The 16,463-nt window shown below is 40.6% G+C and overlaps 1 protein-coding gene across 11 annotated transcripts in view; it reads right to left on the bottom strand.

Annotated features, from left to right (window-relative positions):
* Positions 1-16,463, bottom strand: part of lef1 (lymphoid enhancer-binding factor 1) — a 110,765-nt gene that overhangs the window by 37,998 nt on the left and 56,304 nt on the right. For 6 of the 11 annotated variants that reach the window (XM_042394861.1, XM_042394871.1, XM_042394889.1 and 3 more), the window contains exons 1-3: positions 5,435-5,717; positions 3,299-3,365; positions 1,849-1,976 (exon numbers count right to left, since the gene is read on the bottom strand). In XM_042394861.1, the coding sequence (XP_042250795.1) occupies positions 1,849-1,976; positions 3,299-3,365; positions 5,435-5,635 (396 nt within the window). In that variant the 5' untranslated portion in view covers positions 5,636-5,717. Of the gene's footprint in view, positions 1-1,848; positions 1,977-3,298; positions 3,366-5,434; positions 5,718-13,235; positions 13,370-16,463 lie in introns of those variants that run through there. The other 5 variants (XM_042394934.1, XM_042394918.1, XM_042394909.1 and 2 more) reach the window with 2 other exon arrangements.

Below are 16,463 nucleotides of genomic sequence, written 5' to 3'. Positions count from 1 at the left end.
TGTATGGAGGCACCAAACCATAGCCAGACTGAGGCTGGTTGTCTTCCCAAGTGTGATACAGAGACATGTGCATGGACAAAACAGGATTAGAGTGGACAGCTGCTGGTGTGCCCTGCGTTTTATGTCTGTCTTGAGAGGAGAAATTTGCAAACGGGACAGACACAGGAAGCCGCCAGAGAGAGACCTGCAGCTGGCCTGAAATTAATACCGTTACAGGGACGACGATATCTGCAACAACACACGCCACCCCTGGACGGTACGATACTAACTCCTCTGCAGGGCAGCCTCTAAGACGTGAGTTTGCCTCTAGGCCTTCTCAGTCATGCTGGGCTAATTAGAGGGCTTACTTGGGTCATGTAGACATGCATCACTTAAGATTTTAACAAGATGAGAAATACTGTATATCTCATGTTAATCTTCTGGAAAGTATGGCAGGCATTTGGTTTCTAAGGGTCACATATGGTTGTCAAGGGGACAGGTGTCAACAATGCTGGTACGTGAGGATAAGTATCGCACTGAGACACAACAAAACAGCAACACGTTACAAACATCGGAAGGGTATATTTAGATTTATATTCTTCCTGAAATGCAGCCTTTTATTCAGCAATTCTTTGATTTGAAATTGATCAAATCTTTATGATTTTACAGGGATGGTTTTCTTATTAAACATTGATATTCCAAACTAAATGTGTTGGACAGCTAAAGTTAATTTTTTAAATTGCTAATACATCAAAGTGCACGCACTTTACCTGAAAATCTAAGTAAGATATAAACAACGCTGTTTTATCCCTGCTCGTATGTCACTATAATAATTCTATCCAAGTGCTCTAAAAGAAGCAATGAAGAAAGACCTATATTGGCAAATGTTCACTTTCTGAAATCTCAAGTAAAGCATTTATTAATTGTTTAGTCTCTAAGATAATAAAAATAGTGATAAATACCGATCATAAGTTATCAGAACCCAAAGCGATATCACAAAAACTTTGTCTAACCAACAGTTCAAACCTAAAAATATTTAATTTTCAATGACTGAAAATGGAGAAAAGCAAGTAAACCCTCACATTACAAGAGCTCAAAACAGTAAATGTGTGAGATTTCAGTACTATTGCAATTCTTTTACAAGCACTGCAACACTTTCGTGCAATTTAATTTCATATTTTTTTTTGCAATTTAATAGTTACTTTGTATGGATTGTGCACATAACTGATAACATCAGTGATTTTCAACATAATAAATAATTTGTTTTAAAAAGGAGAGAGTTTCGTACAACAGACCTTCCAGTCATGTTCTAAGAGTCTGTGAGCAGGTAAAGCAACAGGCCGCCTGCTGTCTTCTGCCTCTAACTCTGTATGAAATCCGAGCAAGATGTGACTGGATGCTGGTAACTTTTACCACAATATGCGGCTTTGCTATGACAGCGTTTACGGTTAGTCATCTAACTTAATCTCTTTTTTTTTTTTTTTTTAAAACTGTGAACCCAGAAATGAACTTGGATTGGAGATTAGCCTGAGCAGGTGCAGCACAAAGTTAAATCTATGCTGTTCTAACATCATCCTCACTGTTTGTTTTTTGCTTTGTTTTCTCATCCCTGATAAAAAAAATCATTCTTGATCTTACTAAATTCATATCCTTCCCTTGCAAAATTAAGAAAGCCTTACACCTTTGTGCTCTTTAATGACTGCACTCACTTAGATGTAGAGATGTCCAACTATGTTTTGGTACTTATTCTCAAAAATGTTACAACAACAGCATTTCATATCACAATGTCGGGAGTTTAATTGATAGATTGACTTGTAAAAAACAACAACAAAAACAAAAAAAAAACAAAAAAAAAGGGCTGGTACTGACCGTTCTGGGCATGGGCGGCGAGAGGGAGCCATTGTTCATGTAGGAGTCGTTGTTCATGTTGCTCATCATGATGTAGCCTGGATAACCCGAGTACGGATGGCCTTTACTGTACATGTCTTGATGTTTTCCTAATAAAAAAAAGGTAGAAAAGAGACAATTTACTGAGCGTTTGCATGAGATTCACAGATATATAAAGCATTCATACTAAAAGGTCAGAACTTCAATGACTTAATCAAGTTATTTTTAATTTTATTATCATCAGCAAAACTCATTTTCTCTTTTAAAAAAAACACATAAACAAATCTTTAAAATGACAAATTCTAACGTTCTTCTGTCCATATTTATCAGCTAAGTAATAATGAGAAAGCCTAACACAAAGTTTGCCCGTCTGTTTTGATGCGGTAATGATATCGCTGTCGATCGCTTTAACCCGTGCCCTATTTTGCCTCAGCCTTTTGTTTGTGCCCTTTCTTCCCGTCTTGGAGAGGAGGGTTGTATTATACAGAGGAACAATGGAGCCCCTCTGTGCCAATTAGCACCAATTAGAAGAACATACAGACTGTGTCAAAACAGGAGACGCCCCAACTGTTCCTCTATGCCTTTGACCTAAGAGGGGGGCTTTATACAAGAGATCTCAATACACGCCACTCGCCACTCAACTGCACAGTGCGTAATAAGGCCGGGGGGGTGGGAGGGTGAGGAAGGGTGGGGGGGTGGGTGGGGGGGGGAGTGTTTGTGGTATTTAGCCTGATGGCAACATGGATCCTGTTGTGAAGAAAGCCAGTGTTTGGTTTGAGGGGATGCTATTGAGGAGTGAAAGGGGAACAAAGAGGAGACACACTCCTCCTCAAAGTCCTAATAATGACATGCAGCAGCGGGGTCAGGCTACAATAGCCAGAGAGCAAGGAGCCCCGAGCGGCAGCAACATGTTGCATGTGACAGTGCAACCGGAGAGCTGGGGAAATGGTTTATTGGGGTAATTGCATAATAAGAAACACAAGAGCCATATAGAAATGTGATTTTGAATTATATTCAATTGTAGCTTGTGCCATGTGTGTCATAATGATCACTCCTAAATTAAGACATGAGCAAAAAGTGCATATTCGTTCCCTAAAGAAAAAGAAAAAAAAAAATTCTCCCCTCAAGTATTCTTTGTTTTCCATTTCTGCAGGCACCCTCATCTATGAGGTATAGCATGAAGGTATAGCATGTTCTGACTAGACTTGGATTAGAAATGATGATCTCTGAACAGCAGAAATAGGGAACAACAGTGCAACAGTGTTGGGGGGAAAACGAGGTGGCGCTTCTTCACACCCTCACCTCAACTTCTCAAGCTATGGCGAATGATTTGGAAATCTGAAGCAGTTGGGTTTTATTGCAGCCTAAAAGGCACGCTGTCCTATAAAGCACGCTGATTTAACAAGCTATTGCTTAAGGCTGTGTCACTTACCATCATCCGGATGGTCTCTGTGTTTTTCGTGATATGAATCTTGCGGTATTTGGGACTGTCTAGCTGCCTGTAAAAGAAGAAGAAAAAAAAAAAGAAAAGAAAAAGAAATGATGGTGAATCAATTAGGAGGGCCTTCAAACACAGTTACACACACAGACATGCTGATACGGTCAGACACCCACAAACACTGTTGGGACAAATGCCGTCCCAGTGTGCAGAACACACTCGTGTGTGTACACACACACACACACACACACACACACACACACACACACACACACCACTATCTATAGAGGGGTGATGGAGCAGCCTGCATCAAAGCTTCAAAAGAACCACTTAATTAAGCTTCATGTCCTTAAGGAGCTTACAAATTAACTTGTTTTCAATACCATAGGTCCACTCTCATTTTCATCTCTCAGTTTAAGCCTCCTTTTAAATTCAAATAAATAGAGTGTATTTGTGTTATAATTTCAAAAGCTTTGTTGTGGAAAGTGAAATAAAATCATCCTATAAAAACAAGGAAATTGTGCAGACAGTTTTCACCCTTAAAAAAAAAAAAAAAAGAAAACTCCTTTGCACTTCGCACATCCATTTTCTTTCTCTTTTCAAATCAGAATTGGGAAGAGGACCTCTTTTTTTTTTTTTTTTTTTTTTTTTTTTTGGTGTTCAGACCCCTCAGGATGGCTTCAAGCTGAGCGAGGGAACTTCACTGGATTCCTAATTAACATTCAGCCTCTGTCTTGTGCGTCTCTAGGACATTTGGTGGTGAAATGTGCATCGTCTCGTTCAGGATGTGCCCAAAATTCAATTAACACTGCGGTTAATGACAAAACAGCCGACTAAACTTTGTGATAGGGAAGCTGCAGCCTGCATCCCGAGGTCAGTGCACGAGTAGATGGATGCAGGAAAGAAAATGAAAAACAAAATTTTACCTGTGACGTTTCATGTACATTTTGTGTCTCTGTGTGTGAGTGTGTGTGTGCTAATAAAATCCCATCTGTGTCACTGGAATATTAAGCGTGAGAATGGATCACTTTGTAATAATTTTAGAAATATTAAAAATGCATCATTAATAATTCTTCCGTAGAGATTTTTAATGCATTCACATACAGATTTATACATTTCACAATTTCTCTGCCATGTCGCCTCTTAATATCTTTAATCTGATCAGATAAGAACAAGCTAAATAAATGTTACTGTAAATGTGTTTTAGTAAAATTCTCAGTCTTAAAAACATGCTAAAATAATTTCTGAGCCAGCCCAAAAATAATATTAGGAATTAGCAGGAATATGAAAATACAAACATCACATCCTGGCAGCAAAATGACTCAATGCTATTTTTTCCTCAGGACTTTTGAGGTAAGTTAATTAATCATCCTGTTTGTCAATAGGTTTTAAGCCACATGTGCTGAACAGATTCATGTGCTGGTGTTTACAGCTGCTGAGGGTTATACCAAAGCAAACACAGCTATTAGCCTGCTTGTCACTGGCAGCACACAAGGCCCCGATTCTTAGGCTTACATCTTAAAATATCTTTTATCCTTTTTCCAATTTAAATTTCACCGACAAATTCATAGACTACTCAGAGGGTCGAGCAAACACTTTAGGCCTTTAGTGTATCCACTCATGAGATTATTGGCTGTTTAGGATGTAATATTTAGAGGAGGCGAAGCTTGTACACCTGGCTCTGCAGACTTGAAGTGGCATCATTAAAGCTATTCATTTTTATGAAAACGAAATACACCCAGCGAGACAGTGGAGGCTGTAAATGCACCTGAAGTCAGCTTGTATTTTATATTAGCCTCAGATACACTTTTATGATATGAGCAGGGGTGTTCAGAGGATGGAGAATAATTTTTAGGCCTGTTTTGTTCATTTTTCATCCATTTTTTTTAAGTAGAAAAACTGTTCAGACAACCTAAGAGTCTCTCATATCAAAGTGCTGACAGCTAAATGAAAAGCAGATATTTTAATGCTGAAAGGGGATAAAATAACTTTGTTTACAGGCCGCTGCAGGCTGCTTCCTCTCTCTGATGGAGTTCAGAGTTGATAACACACCTTCCTCTCTCCCTCATCACTCACCACGAGTGAAAACACACACACACACACACACACACACACACATACATCACTCACATCGTGGCTGTTGCTGTTGGGGCTGCTCTCCGACTCGTTGACCAGAGATGACTTGATGTCCGCCAGGTCTCCCTCTTCCTCCGAGTGGCTGAGCTCGGCGAAGATTTGCTCCTTCTGCGGGTCTCCTTCGTCTTTGAACGGGATCATTTCGTCTGTGGCGCACAGCTCCGGGTCTCCGCCGCCGCCTGATAACTGTGGCATTTTTATTATTTTTTTTTTTTACTCTGTTTGTTTCACCAAGAAAACTAAGGGCAACACACACGCCAGCACTGTCCCAAACTGCAGAGGGAAAATTCCCCACCAAAATCCCCCGAAACCTAGTGGGAAAACGTCCCTCTGTTTAACCGGAGCGTCGACCGCGAGTCGCTTGGAGAGGAAGCGGCGTGCGCAAACACGCTGCCGGTGTGTTTTTAACGGAGCAACAGGAGAAGTGCGGCTTATGTCGGCGTCCTTTTTCACCAGCAAAGTTTAACTAGGAGGACTGAAAGTCAGACCAGAAAAACTTGAGATGTAAAGGGTCAGAATGAATGTCCGGTGCACGCCTCAATGTCATGAGGGAAAACCAAAAAAAAAAAAAAAAGGGAGACAAACCACGAGTTAAAATCTCATCACTTCAGTCAACACACACACACAACCGACCGACGGATATGGTCCTGTAGAAATGTCTCAACGTAAAAAAAGTGCATTTATAAAAGTGAGAACAAATATTTCCTCGGTGGTCCAGTGAAGAGCTGACGCGTCCTTGAAAGTGAAGGAAAAAAAACAGGAGGCTAACAAAACCAAAACACCGTCTGGAGGTGAAAAGGTAACTGATGGATGTGCAACTGGAAGAAAACACAGTTTTAACACTTAGACGAGAAGACAAGCAACGCGGTGGATCGCTTTCATGCTTTAAAAATACATCCTCAGTGATGGTCGGATGAGGAGGGATTAAAGCAAAAGTCATAAAACAATCAAAAAAAGGAAGATAGAGAGGAGAAACGCCGTGGACCGACTTCCCACTGCTCCCGCAGTGCTTCCACAGTGTAATGTAACCAGTGTGTGTATGTGTGTGTTGGTAATGTAGCTGTGCTCCCTCCTCCTCCTCCTCCTCCTCCTCCTCTTTCTCTCTCTCAGTCACTGGGAGGAAGGAGAGATGAAAGGGAAGCCGAGGCTCTGATTGACACCGCACCGATTGACACTCCTCCTGAGAGAGAGATTTATACTCAGCTGCTCACAACAAATGGGCAGACAGGAGAAGAAGAAGAAAAGAAGAAGAAGAAGAGGTGAGGCTGACACACGCACTGAGTGTGATGGGTTAAAACAATCACGATAAATAAAAATGATAATATGATAGAGAAAAAAAGACAAGCTGAAGCTTATTTGGCAGAGGCAGGAGAAGTGGAATTTAATCTAAACGCAAGAATTGGCAATAGCGTTATTCTCAGAAGAAATATCAAAAGAAAAAAACATCAACTGAGGCCACATTAGAAGAAGAAAAAAACATTCTTAGGTCTTTTTTGATTTGTAAAAAAAATGTGTAGATATGGCTATACATGAACATATAGATTTATGTGTTTATTTGTAAAAGCAGGTGTGTGTGTGTGTGTGTGTTTAATCGCATTTTAAATTGCTTTCTATCAGTGTAGGCAATATCAAAGGCATACTTGTGGTTTTCCAAGTTTTTTTTAATTAGTTCTAAAATGTGTGCAAACACAAAAAAGTCTGTCACTCATATTCAGAAAAATAATGCCGCATTATATATATATGAGTAAATATATCTTGCCACAGTGGCGAGATGACAACAGACTGTAATATTATGGTATCGAAATAATTGAAATAACAGGCCAAAGGGTCCTTAAACTCGTGCATGTTACTGACCCCTAAAAAAAATCTCAAGATTTAAGCCTAAAACTCTCATCTGCTATGTTACCTTCAATATGGGAAGACTGGAAAGATGAAACTATATTCATTCATTCATTATCAACCCCCATACATACACATCAAAACAAGAAGCAAGCCAAAACTCAAGTCGTTTGAGTTTTTTTTTTCTTTTTTGTAAAATAACACACACATACACACACACACACACACACACACACACACACACACAGACACACACACACACGTGCTGAATAAATAAATAAAGTAATTAATTAATAATGCAAAGTGTGGAAAAACAGACAGGCAGCGAACATAAGAAAAGAAGAATTGGGGTGTTGGAGTCTCACATATTTCATGAGGAAATAAAGGAAAAAGAGACTAAACACACAGTGGAAGTGGCGTGCTTTCTGTGTCTGTCTGAGCAGCGAGAGATTGCGTGAGAATCAAAGTTGGGATGGGGAGGCAGATCTTTATAAAGCGCGGGGGTGGGGTTAGCGGGGCGGAGCCGCGGCTGCCTTTGATCTTGCAGCGGCTGGCTCTTTCATCCCCGACCCCCCTCCCTCCCACCCACCCCCACCTCCCCTCCTCTCTCTCCCCCCCCACACTCCCTCCTCCCTCTCCCCCCTTCCCTCCCACCTCCTCCTCCTCCTCCTCCCCGCTCTCCCTCGCCTTTGTATGACTAAATTTGGTCCGAGTGTGGAGCCGGGCCAACATTTCCACGTGTGCGTTCATCCCAGCTGAGAGAGAGAGAGGGTGAGAGAGAGAGAGAAAGAGAGAGAGAGAGAGAGAGAGAGAGAGAGAGAGAGAGAGAGAGAGAGAGAGAGAGAGAGAAGGGGTTCTCTTCCGGGTAAGGAGACAGCGGAAAAAAAAAAGATCAAAGGCTTTTGGGGTTTTGGAAGCCGAGTGTGGATTCAAAAGAGCCGAGACTGGCTGCATTCCAGAGTATAGCGGAAAGCGTGCACTCACACACACACTCACACACACTCACACACACACACATACACACACTCACACTCACTCACTCACACACACACACATATACATACATAAGCAAGCACGAGCACGCAAGCGGGATACAGGCACACGCGCACTGAAAGAGAGAGAGAGAGAGAGAGAGAGAGAGAGAGAGAGAGAGAGAGAGAGAGAGAGAGAGAGAGAGAGAGAGAGAGTTAATTAGAAAGATTTCACACAGGCAGACCCGAACAACCAAACCTTTCATTTAAAAAAAACCCTTTAACATTATATTTCTTGTTTCCAGCCAAAAAAAAAAAAAAAAAAAAAAAATCTGTGATACAAGGTGGCTGTTTTCCTTCCCACTCTGTAGAAACTGTCGGTTCATGCCTCATTACAGTACTTCTTTAATTTAATTAGCCGCCACTCTTTCTCTGGCACAATTTGAAATGATGCTACCTACCTACATCCACCACCACCACCCTAAAACCACGCTAATAGGAACAACCTCATTCCCTTGAAATATATTTTCTTCCGTGTCTTTTCCTGTATTCACCTTGGATTCGGTTGAAATCGTAAAATTTGGAGAATGGAGGGAAAAAAAGATTTCTGGTATCATAGGCCTATTAAGATACTAAAAAGAGACAGTGCAGGCCTGCAGGGCCTGAGGTATGAGTGAAGAGATCCAAATGAAGCAGATTAAATAAATCACAGGCCCTGGATGCTTCATGTTTGGTTTTTGGCTTTGGTTTTGGGTTATTAGCATTTTAATATATTATAAAATACAACATATCAGACTTTGTCACGGATAGAATGATAAAATCCTGGACTTATTTCAATCATTGCTGTTTTCTAGCCTTAACCTCAAAGCAATGTTTGGGATCCTGGAGAACAGCTCGAAAAACATACTTCACATTGTTTTATCGTCTTATACTCCACAGCCTTTCCTAATTGAATGAGAATTGCTTATAAACATAATTTTAAATTGATAACATGTTACAGAAAATGACAAAGTACTTGTGTTTAGGGTCTCAGAGATGCTGTGCTGTAAAAATGGTTAAATCTGATGGATTTTCAGATGTGAGATTTGTGTTGACAGTAGTTTTTACGCAGCTCTGCCCCTCCAAAATCCCAAATAAGTCAATTTGAATTTCTGTTATTGGAGTTTTGTAGCAGTATTTTTTATTGGGTGTCTCGCAGGGAGGGCTGGGGTCCAAATTGACCCTGAATATAAGTAACACTGATACTGTATATTCCTTTGTCTGTGAATGAATTTTTGTTCAGTCGTCACAGACAAAAAGACAATAAATAATTAACAATGCTTTATTGTTTTTCCCATATTTTGTCACCTTCATCAAATGTGCAAGACCAGTTTCGGCAATACTCTTTTATATGCTGGGTTTTAACACAGTAAGGTCAAAAGAAAACAAACACAAAAAAAAATACATATTTGAAGGGAAAAAAATGGTCAATTTTGCGATTTTTTTTATTCTTTTTAAACACACACTAGTGGGGTCTGTGGGAATAAAAACAACAAGGAAGTAAAGCTAATGTCAACAAAACGCAAAGATTAATCAAGATGTCATTCCACGTCCGACCAAAGAAATACTGGAAACTAATAACAAAAAATGGGAAACTGAATCATACAAAACAGACACATACTTTTTAAGAAAAAGAGAAGATATTCCAGATACCCCAACAAATCATAAAAGACAACATTTGACTGATGGTATTGAAGGTGAAAATATCAGAGGATTAAGAAGTAAAACAAATCAATGCAGGGAGTCGACTTCATGTTTTTTAACCTGGTATTGATGTTGTTGCACATGTTACATAATGCAGTTCTGCTGGCTAAAAAAATTAGCCACTAAAATAACAAGAAAAACAAATTAAGTACTGAAAACACAAATTAAGAACGATGAAGACTTCAATTTGATTCATTGGCTACATGGAAAAATGTCCAAAATAACCTACATTTTACTGTAATTTCATATTCTGGTCTTGTGCAATTTGTGGAAGCTTTGGGTGAGTGAGAGATTCATTATTTAATGCCCCTCTGCTGCATGATGAGACCACTGCAGAGAAGTCCATCTTCTTGATTAGAGAGCCTGAGAGGAGGGGGTCATTTGTTCACCGGGATACTACAGCGATGTACATATTTCACTGAGCAATATAGATTTTCTTTTTCATTTCTTTAATGAATATTGTCTGCTGCGGTGGAGCAGCAGCTCATCAGTAATAAGCCGGCGTAGATAAAGATGAGGCTTTTGTTTGCTGTGTAACGAGTAGAGTTTAGCGACTTGATGACAAGGCAACAAACGACAGCCTCTCTAATGAAGACGTTGTCAGAACACAGTTTCTCTTGACATCAAAATACAGTATATTCTCCAGCGAGACTCTGTGTATCGCAGCTCCGGTTGTTAAAATAAAAAACCAGGAAAGTTGGAGTGGAGAGAAAAGAGAGATAAGGAAGGAGGGGAGAAGAAGAAAAACAGAGCTACATTAGCATTTCTCTCCTAATGAGTTCATAAGAGTGACCCCTCTGGATCTCACATGAAAAGGAAGATTTCCTGCTGCGCTGTGACCTGAATTCAGTTGTCTCTCACTTTAGATACTACATTTTGCATGTTATATAAGGAAGGAATATATCTATACACACAGCATAATTTATCACCAGCGGATTTCGATTCCTTATCTCCCTCCTTAAAGACCGGTAGTCAATCCGAAGGAGGAAATAAATATATTAATGGTCCACACATCATGGTGAGACACCATGTTGATGAACATAATGCATATTTAGCATATTTTGTTTTATATGATGTTTGTTTCCCCTTCTTATAAAGTTGAGAGAGTATATCAGTTATAGCAGACAATATGAATTGTGTCAAACAAAATGCTCTTTGTTGGAACAGCATTCAGTCAAGGTCCTCTTTAGATCTATTATTGTCTCATCTTTTCTGTTCTATTTTCATTGCAATGCATAATACTTCAAACAAAAAATTACCCTAATTATCTCGAGTTCGCTCATTGTGCCTCGTGTGTACGTGTGTGTTTCTGTGTCTGCGTGTGTTCTGTGTGATGATTTGTCAATATCAGCTCCTAAATTCACTTGCCAGGTGAGCTCAATGGTGAAATCCCTTCTCTGCTGTCTATTCCACCTGCTAGTCATCCATAACAACTTCCTTGATGTAGAAATTATAGCCCTGCGTTCGCTGCCATCTCCAAGAAAACGACAGGAAACAAACATCAAATTATGATGAAAAGAGCTTGCAATTAAAGCTGCAAAAAGACACCATTTATCAAACGTGCAAATCAAAAACCGGGGGAGGTCCAAGGTGAGTGATTATTTGTGCTGTTCTTTGATTGGTGGAAGATGAGTCACTGTCTTGAAGGGGAGGAAAGTGTCTTGGGGGTAAGGTGAAGGAAGAGAGGGGCCGACGTGTGATCTGTTGATTTATGGCAACACTGTCAGGAGGCTGTCTCAGACAAACTGTCATTAAAATGAAATTATCTCCTTGATGGAAAAGGAGGGGGAATTTGTCATGCTATGTATATATTTTGGATGTGTCCAATTTGGAAAGGAGAGGCTGCAGTATGTAAAAAGAAAGCGATGAATCCAAGAATAAAGGCAAGATAACAAACATCACAATTAAAACAATTAAAAATGATTAGCATTTTAACATCTGAAATAATGTACTTGAAAAACAAGTTCCTCAGGAGGATCCACTCCTCACATCGTACAGATTACCAAATCCAATCAGCAGACTCCTCTATTGTCTTACTCACAGAGATAAAGAGTGATTCACGCCAAGCGGCACCAGACTCCACCCTGCTCTCCTCACCAGTCAGTGATGCTGACAGAAGAGAGAGAGATCGGCACTGAGTAAGCTTCTCAGAGAAAGAGAGGGAGAGTTAGGGATCACTTTTCCTCTGAGACTTGGCTCACTCTCACAGGCGAGACGGTATTAACTTACATTCTCCAAACTTCAAAAACCTGAGTGCTTGCATGCCGCCATCATTGCTAGACAACATTGGACAAACATGCACATGCACAGACACAATCTCCTTCTCCTGTCTGGCTTTCCACACTGTTTCAACACACAAGTGTGTCCATAAAGCACCAATAGTTGGAGGTGCTGCCTCGCTGCAGCCAAAAGAAAAATCCTCTGGGGCATATAATATCATGACAGGCAGTCTTTCCCTACTGTGTGTGTACATGCAGCCCCGTCCTGCTGTCACCTGTGAAGACTAATGGGCAGATTAACACTTGGCTGACCCAGGTGCCTTGAGGGAAACTGATGGTGAGGGTGTTTACCTACAAACTTCACCCAGCTGGGACGGCCACCTTCTCTGCAGCGGACTCTCAGTTTGCAGGAATTTACGGAAATCTGCTGAGCTTGCCAATTGGCACCATGGACTTCTATTGTTGATAGGGGCAACTCTGTGTGCTGTACGAAGGGATCACCAAAGTTATTACAATTCATCCTGAGGGATACAAAAGTGTCTGTGCCAACTTTCATCACATTTGTCGAGACTTTTCACTCAAAGCCACAAATGTAAACCTTATGGTGGCGCTAGGGGAAAAGTCAGGGTTCACCAAAGTCATTAGGAGACTGTCTGGGAACCATGAACATCTGTACCAACTTCTCTGCCAATCTATTTAGTAGATGTTAAGATATTTCTCTGGATATGTGAAAGCACTGTAGGAAAAGTTGTGAAGTCAGTAGGCTTCATCGTCAAGGGACCTAAATGTCTGCACCAAATATCATTTGCAATCTGTCAAGTAGTTGTTGAGATATTTCAGTCTAGACCGACAGACCAATATTGCCATAGAGCCACACCTCTAGAGTGACTAAAAAACATTTGTTCCACAGTAAGTGAAAGTTTAGGGGCTTTTCATTCAGTTACGCAGTGGGAAAGGGCAAGTTATAATTGATCAGGTTAGAGAGGCATGACAAGGCTCCTTTTTCATTGTGCAGGGCCTTACATATGTCCAGAGACTGGCCGAGCTTCTCCACCAGCCGTCCTCCACTGCGCGCTGCTGTGTTGTGCTGCATTCTTCAGGTCCAAAGGGGAAGTGGTCCAGTCCTCTCAGCGCACACAGCTACTCCTTTCATCCCACTGTGTTATTGGAGAAAGCATTGAGCGTTGCGTCAGGGCCTGCTGTGTCAGGGTCAGGGGTCAGAGCTGACCTGCTAAGAGGTCGCGGGGCCCCCATCCAGTCTGTAATCAAGCACACAGCACACCTCGCTGACCCCGCTCCTCTGTCTGTGCCCGTCGCCAAGCCTCAGCCCGCCTCGGCTGCCTGAGATCAAACACGGAGCGGCAGTACCTCTGGCCCTGTGTTATCAGCCTGGGTGTCTCATCACATCAACACGCAGGGCTAAACAGTAAACACAGCCAGCCTGGTTTGACTCAATGTGTGTGTGTGTGTGTGTGTGTGTGTGTGTGTGTGTGTGTCTGTGAGTGTGTGTCTGTGAGTGCGGAAGCCTGTGAACATATTTGGAACCTTGTGCGTGACTGCACCTGGATGCGAGAAGGTTAAGATTGTTTAGATTTTATCAATTCTGATTTAGATTCCAGTTCTTATAATATCCGGTTCAGATTGTTGGCATATTATCTGACTAAGAAAAGAAACCAAAATATCTTATATATATTTTTTAAAACTTTATTTTCAGCAAATGGGAGGATGGGTTATTTAGTTTGTTTCCCTAACTAGTAGTTAGTGATGTATTTTGATGTCATTTTCAATTGACATGGAAGCAGCAAACACAGTTCTCTATTCTTGGTTGAAAGTTAAAATTAAGTAAATGTGCCATGCAGAAGTTGAATTTTTGACATTTTTCACTGGTCGAACAAAACTTGTGGCAGCTGTGGTTCAAGAGGTAGAGCATGTTGTCCATTTTTGTTCATTCATTTCATTTGTTTCATTCTTGTGTTGGATGCACTAATTTTACTATTGTGTAGTATGGTGACTTGAGCTGTGACATCAAAAACACTGCATTCTTACATCATGCTACAGTAAATTTTTGTCATGAACGTCCTTTGGTGTGAAATGAAAGTAAGTTCAAACTTTTAAGAGCTTTTAAGAATCAATAAGTGAAATCAAAAAGCACGTTTCTTAATGAATCCTCGCATTTTATACATTTGGGACAGTTCCAATTTAGAGGCAACCCTAGATAGCTTATCACTGTGAATGTGCTTATGTTTTTTTTTTAAGATTAATTTTTGGCCTTTGCCTTTTTTTTAGATAGATCACAGTGAAGATACAGACAGGAAAGGGAAGAGAGGAGAGGCTTGAATCAACTAGAATTAAACAGGGGATGATGCAACCACATAGTATGCATCATAACCACAAGGCCACCGGGACGCCTTGGATCAGTTTGTGCAGTCCCATCACTAGTTGCCATGATGTTTCCCACAGATGGAAAGGGTGTGTGTGTGAAGAGCCCAAGCAAGAAATATTTAACCAGGTTGGTAGTCGACTTCCTCTGCGCACCAGCTTACACTTCTCCAAAGAGAGGCCTGTTAGATACACTCCTTACAGACTGAGTATCCTAGAGGCTTAAATGATCGATTGTTTTTGTCTTGTTTTTTTATGAATACAGATGAGTATTATTGATGTATTTATATTTTCTATGGATGGTATACACATGATGAGTTTACATATGTACATACATGCGTTTTCTTAGTGTATAAATGAATTGGTCAATTATCTGGTTGTTGTATTAACAGAATGTGATATATTTCTTCTTATGACTTAATTTTTCTTACTGCTTATTTGTCTTTTGATGATGTTGTTTTGATGATCTGTATCAGCTGGTTGTTAATCACTAGCAGGTCCCTGGCTGCTGTTTAATAGGGGTCACACCCACATATGTCTCAGAAACGCTGAGGAAAGCCTAGGGCTGAAACGCGTCCGTTTCCTTCTGCTGCTGTGCATTATTAAAAGTGTTACATACTTATTTGCGAGTGCTGACTACTTCATTTGCTATTTTCGTGCCTTTTGGGTCGGCACCCGTTACACTTTGAAGACATTTGAGTTGAGCACGCCAGTTCTCTTGTTTGTTTCACCAGCTTACACCACCAGGATATAACTGTTAAAACCACTGGAGTGTGATACTTACTCCTGCTGATTGATTTCTTCTATTCTCACAAGAGGAAAAGTCCACAATTCCCCGGAGTTGTTACTAGAGAGGAAAGCATTTCCAGACGCAGGCACATGCTGCCAATTTGACGGGTTTAGTTAGGCACCTTGGCTCCACTCCTTTGCTGTATTTAAAAAGCATCAGATGAGTGTTTTTTTTTTTAGGAAGGCTGTGTTTGACTCTGTTTCGGAGTGGGGAAACAACTCATTTCTTTCCTTTGTCTAAGGGTTTTTCCCCCACGTCTCCCAACATGAAGAAATTGTTGCAAATGAGTCACTTCTTCTTGGCAGGCCTCAGGCAAAGGAGAAAAAAGAATGGCCATATTCTTGAGTAGACAAAAGTGATTTACTTATCCTGTCACTGCTTTAATTATTTCTGATTAAAAGTGGTGATTACTAATATTGAAATTTACTTTATGTAATATCTCAAATGACATCAATAAAATCTGTATTATCCTGAACATAGCAAAAAAAAAGTTATTTGTCTTGTTTCACATACACCAACACCCATTTAAAAGTTCTGTCTGGGATTGTGTGTGAGTAATTGTGTGTAGAGACATTGTTCAAAAAGATTTTGGAAAATGTGTGTTGAGGTTTATGTTTGTGTGCATGCATGACTTCATGTGTTGGTAAATGAGTGTGTTATTGTTCTTGTCGGTCTGGGAGTCGAGATCAAAGGCAGACCTCGTCTCTCTATAACTGGCTTTCATTTCTGGACCGACTCTAAAGTGGAAATGTCATATTTTCCCCTCCCAGTTCCTTTGCGCTCCAACATGTGGTTGCAGGTAATATTTCAGGGGTGCTATGTATGCATGTATGTAGTATGGGGGGCCAGGGACATGCAGTCTACTGTAAACCTGTTTTGTCTTGTTGCTAATTTTATTATGCTAAAATGATGTGGCCAAGAGAGCGTTTGAACTCTTGGCCTCAGTCTCACCCAAGTCATGACCCCAATTTGAGCCAAATTTGAAACAGTAAAATCCCAGAGGATGTATAGTGAAGAGGCTGTGCCAAAATCCCTCTTGCCCTGCCTCGCCCTGCCATCTGCTTCATAAAGTGTAGTCATGA

The sequence above is a fragment of the Thunnus maccoyii genome, chromosome 2 (assembly GCF_910596095.1).
Source record: "Thunnus maccoyii chromosome 2, fThuMac1.1, whole genome shotgun sequence".
Classification (NCBI taxonomy): domain Eukaryota; kingdom Metazoa; phylum Chordata; class Actinopteri; order Scombriformes; family Scombridae; genus Thunnus; species Thunnus maccoyii.
Note: the sequence above shows the minus strand (reverse complement) of the source record. Positions and strands in the feature narration are given on the sequence as shown.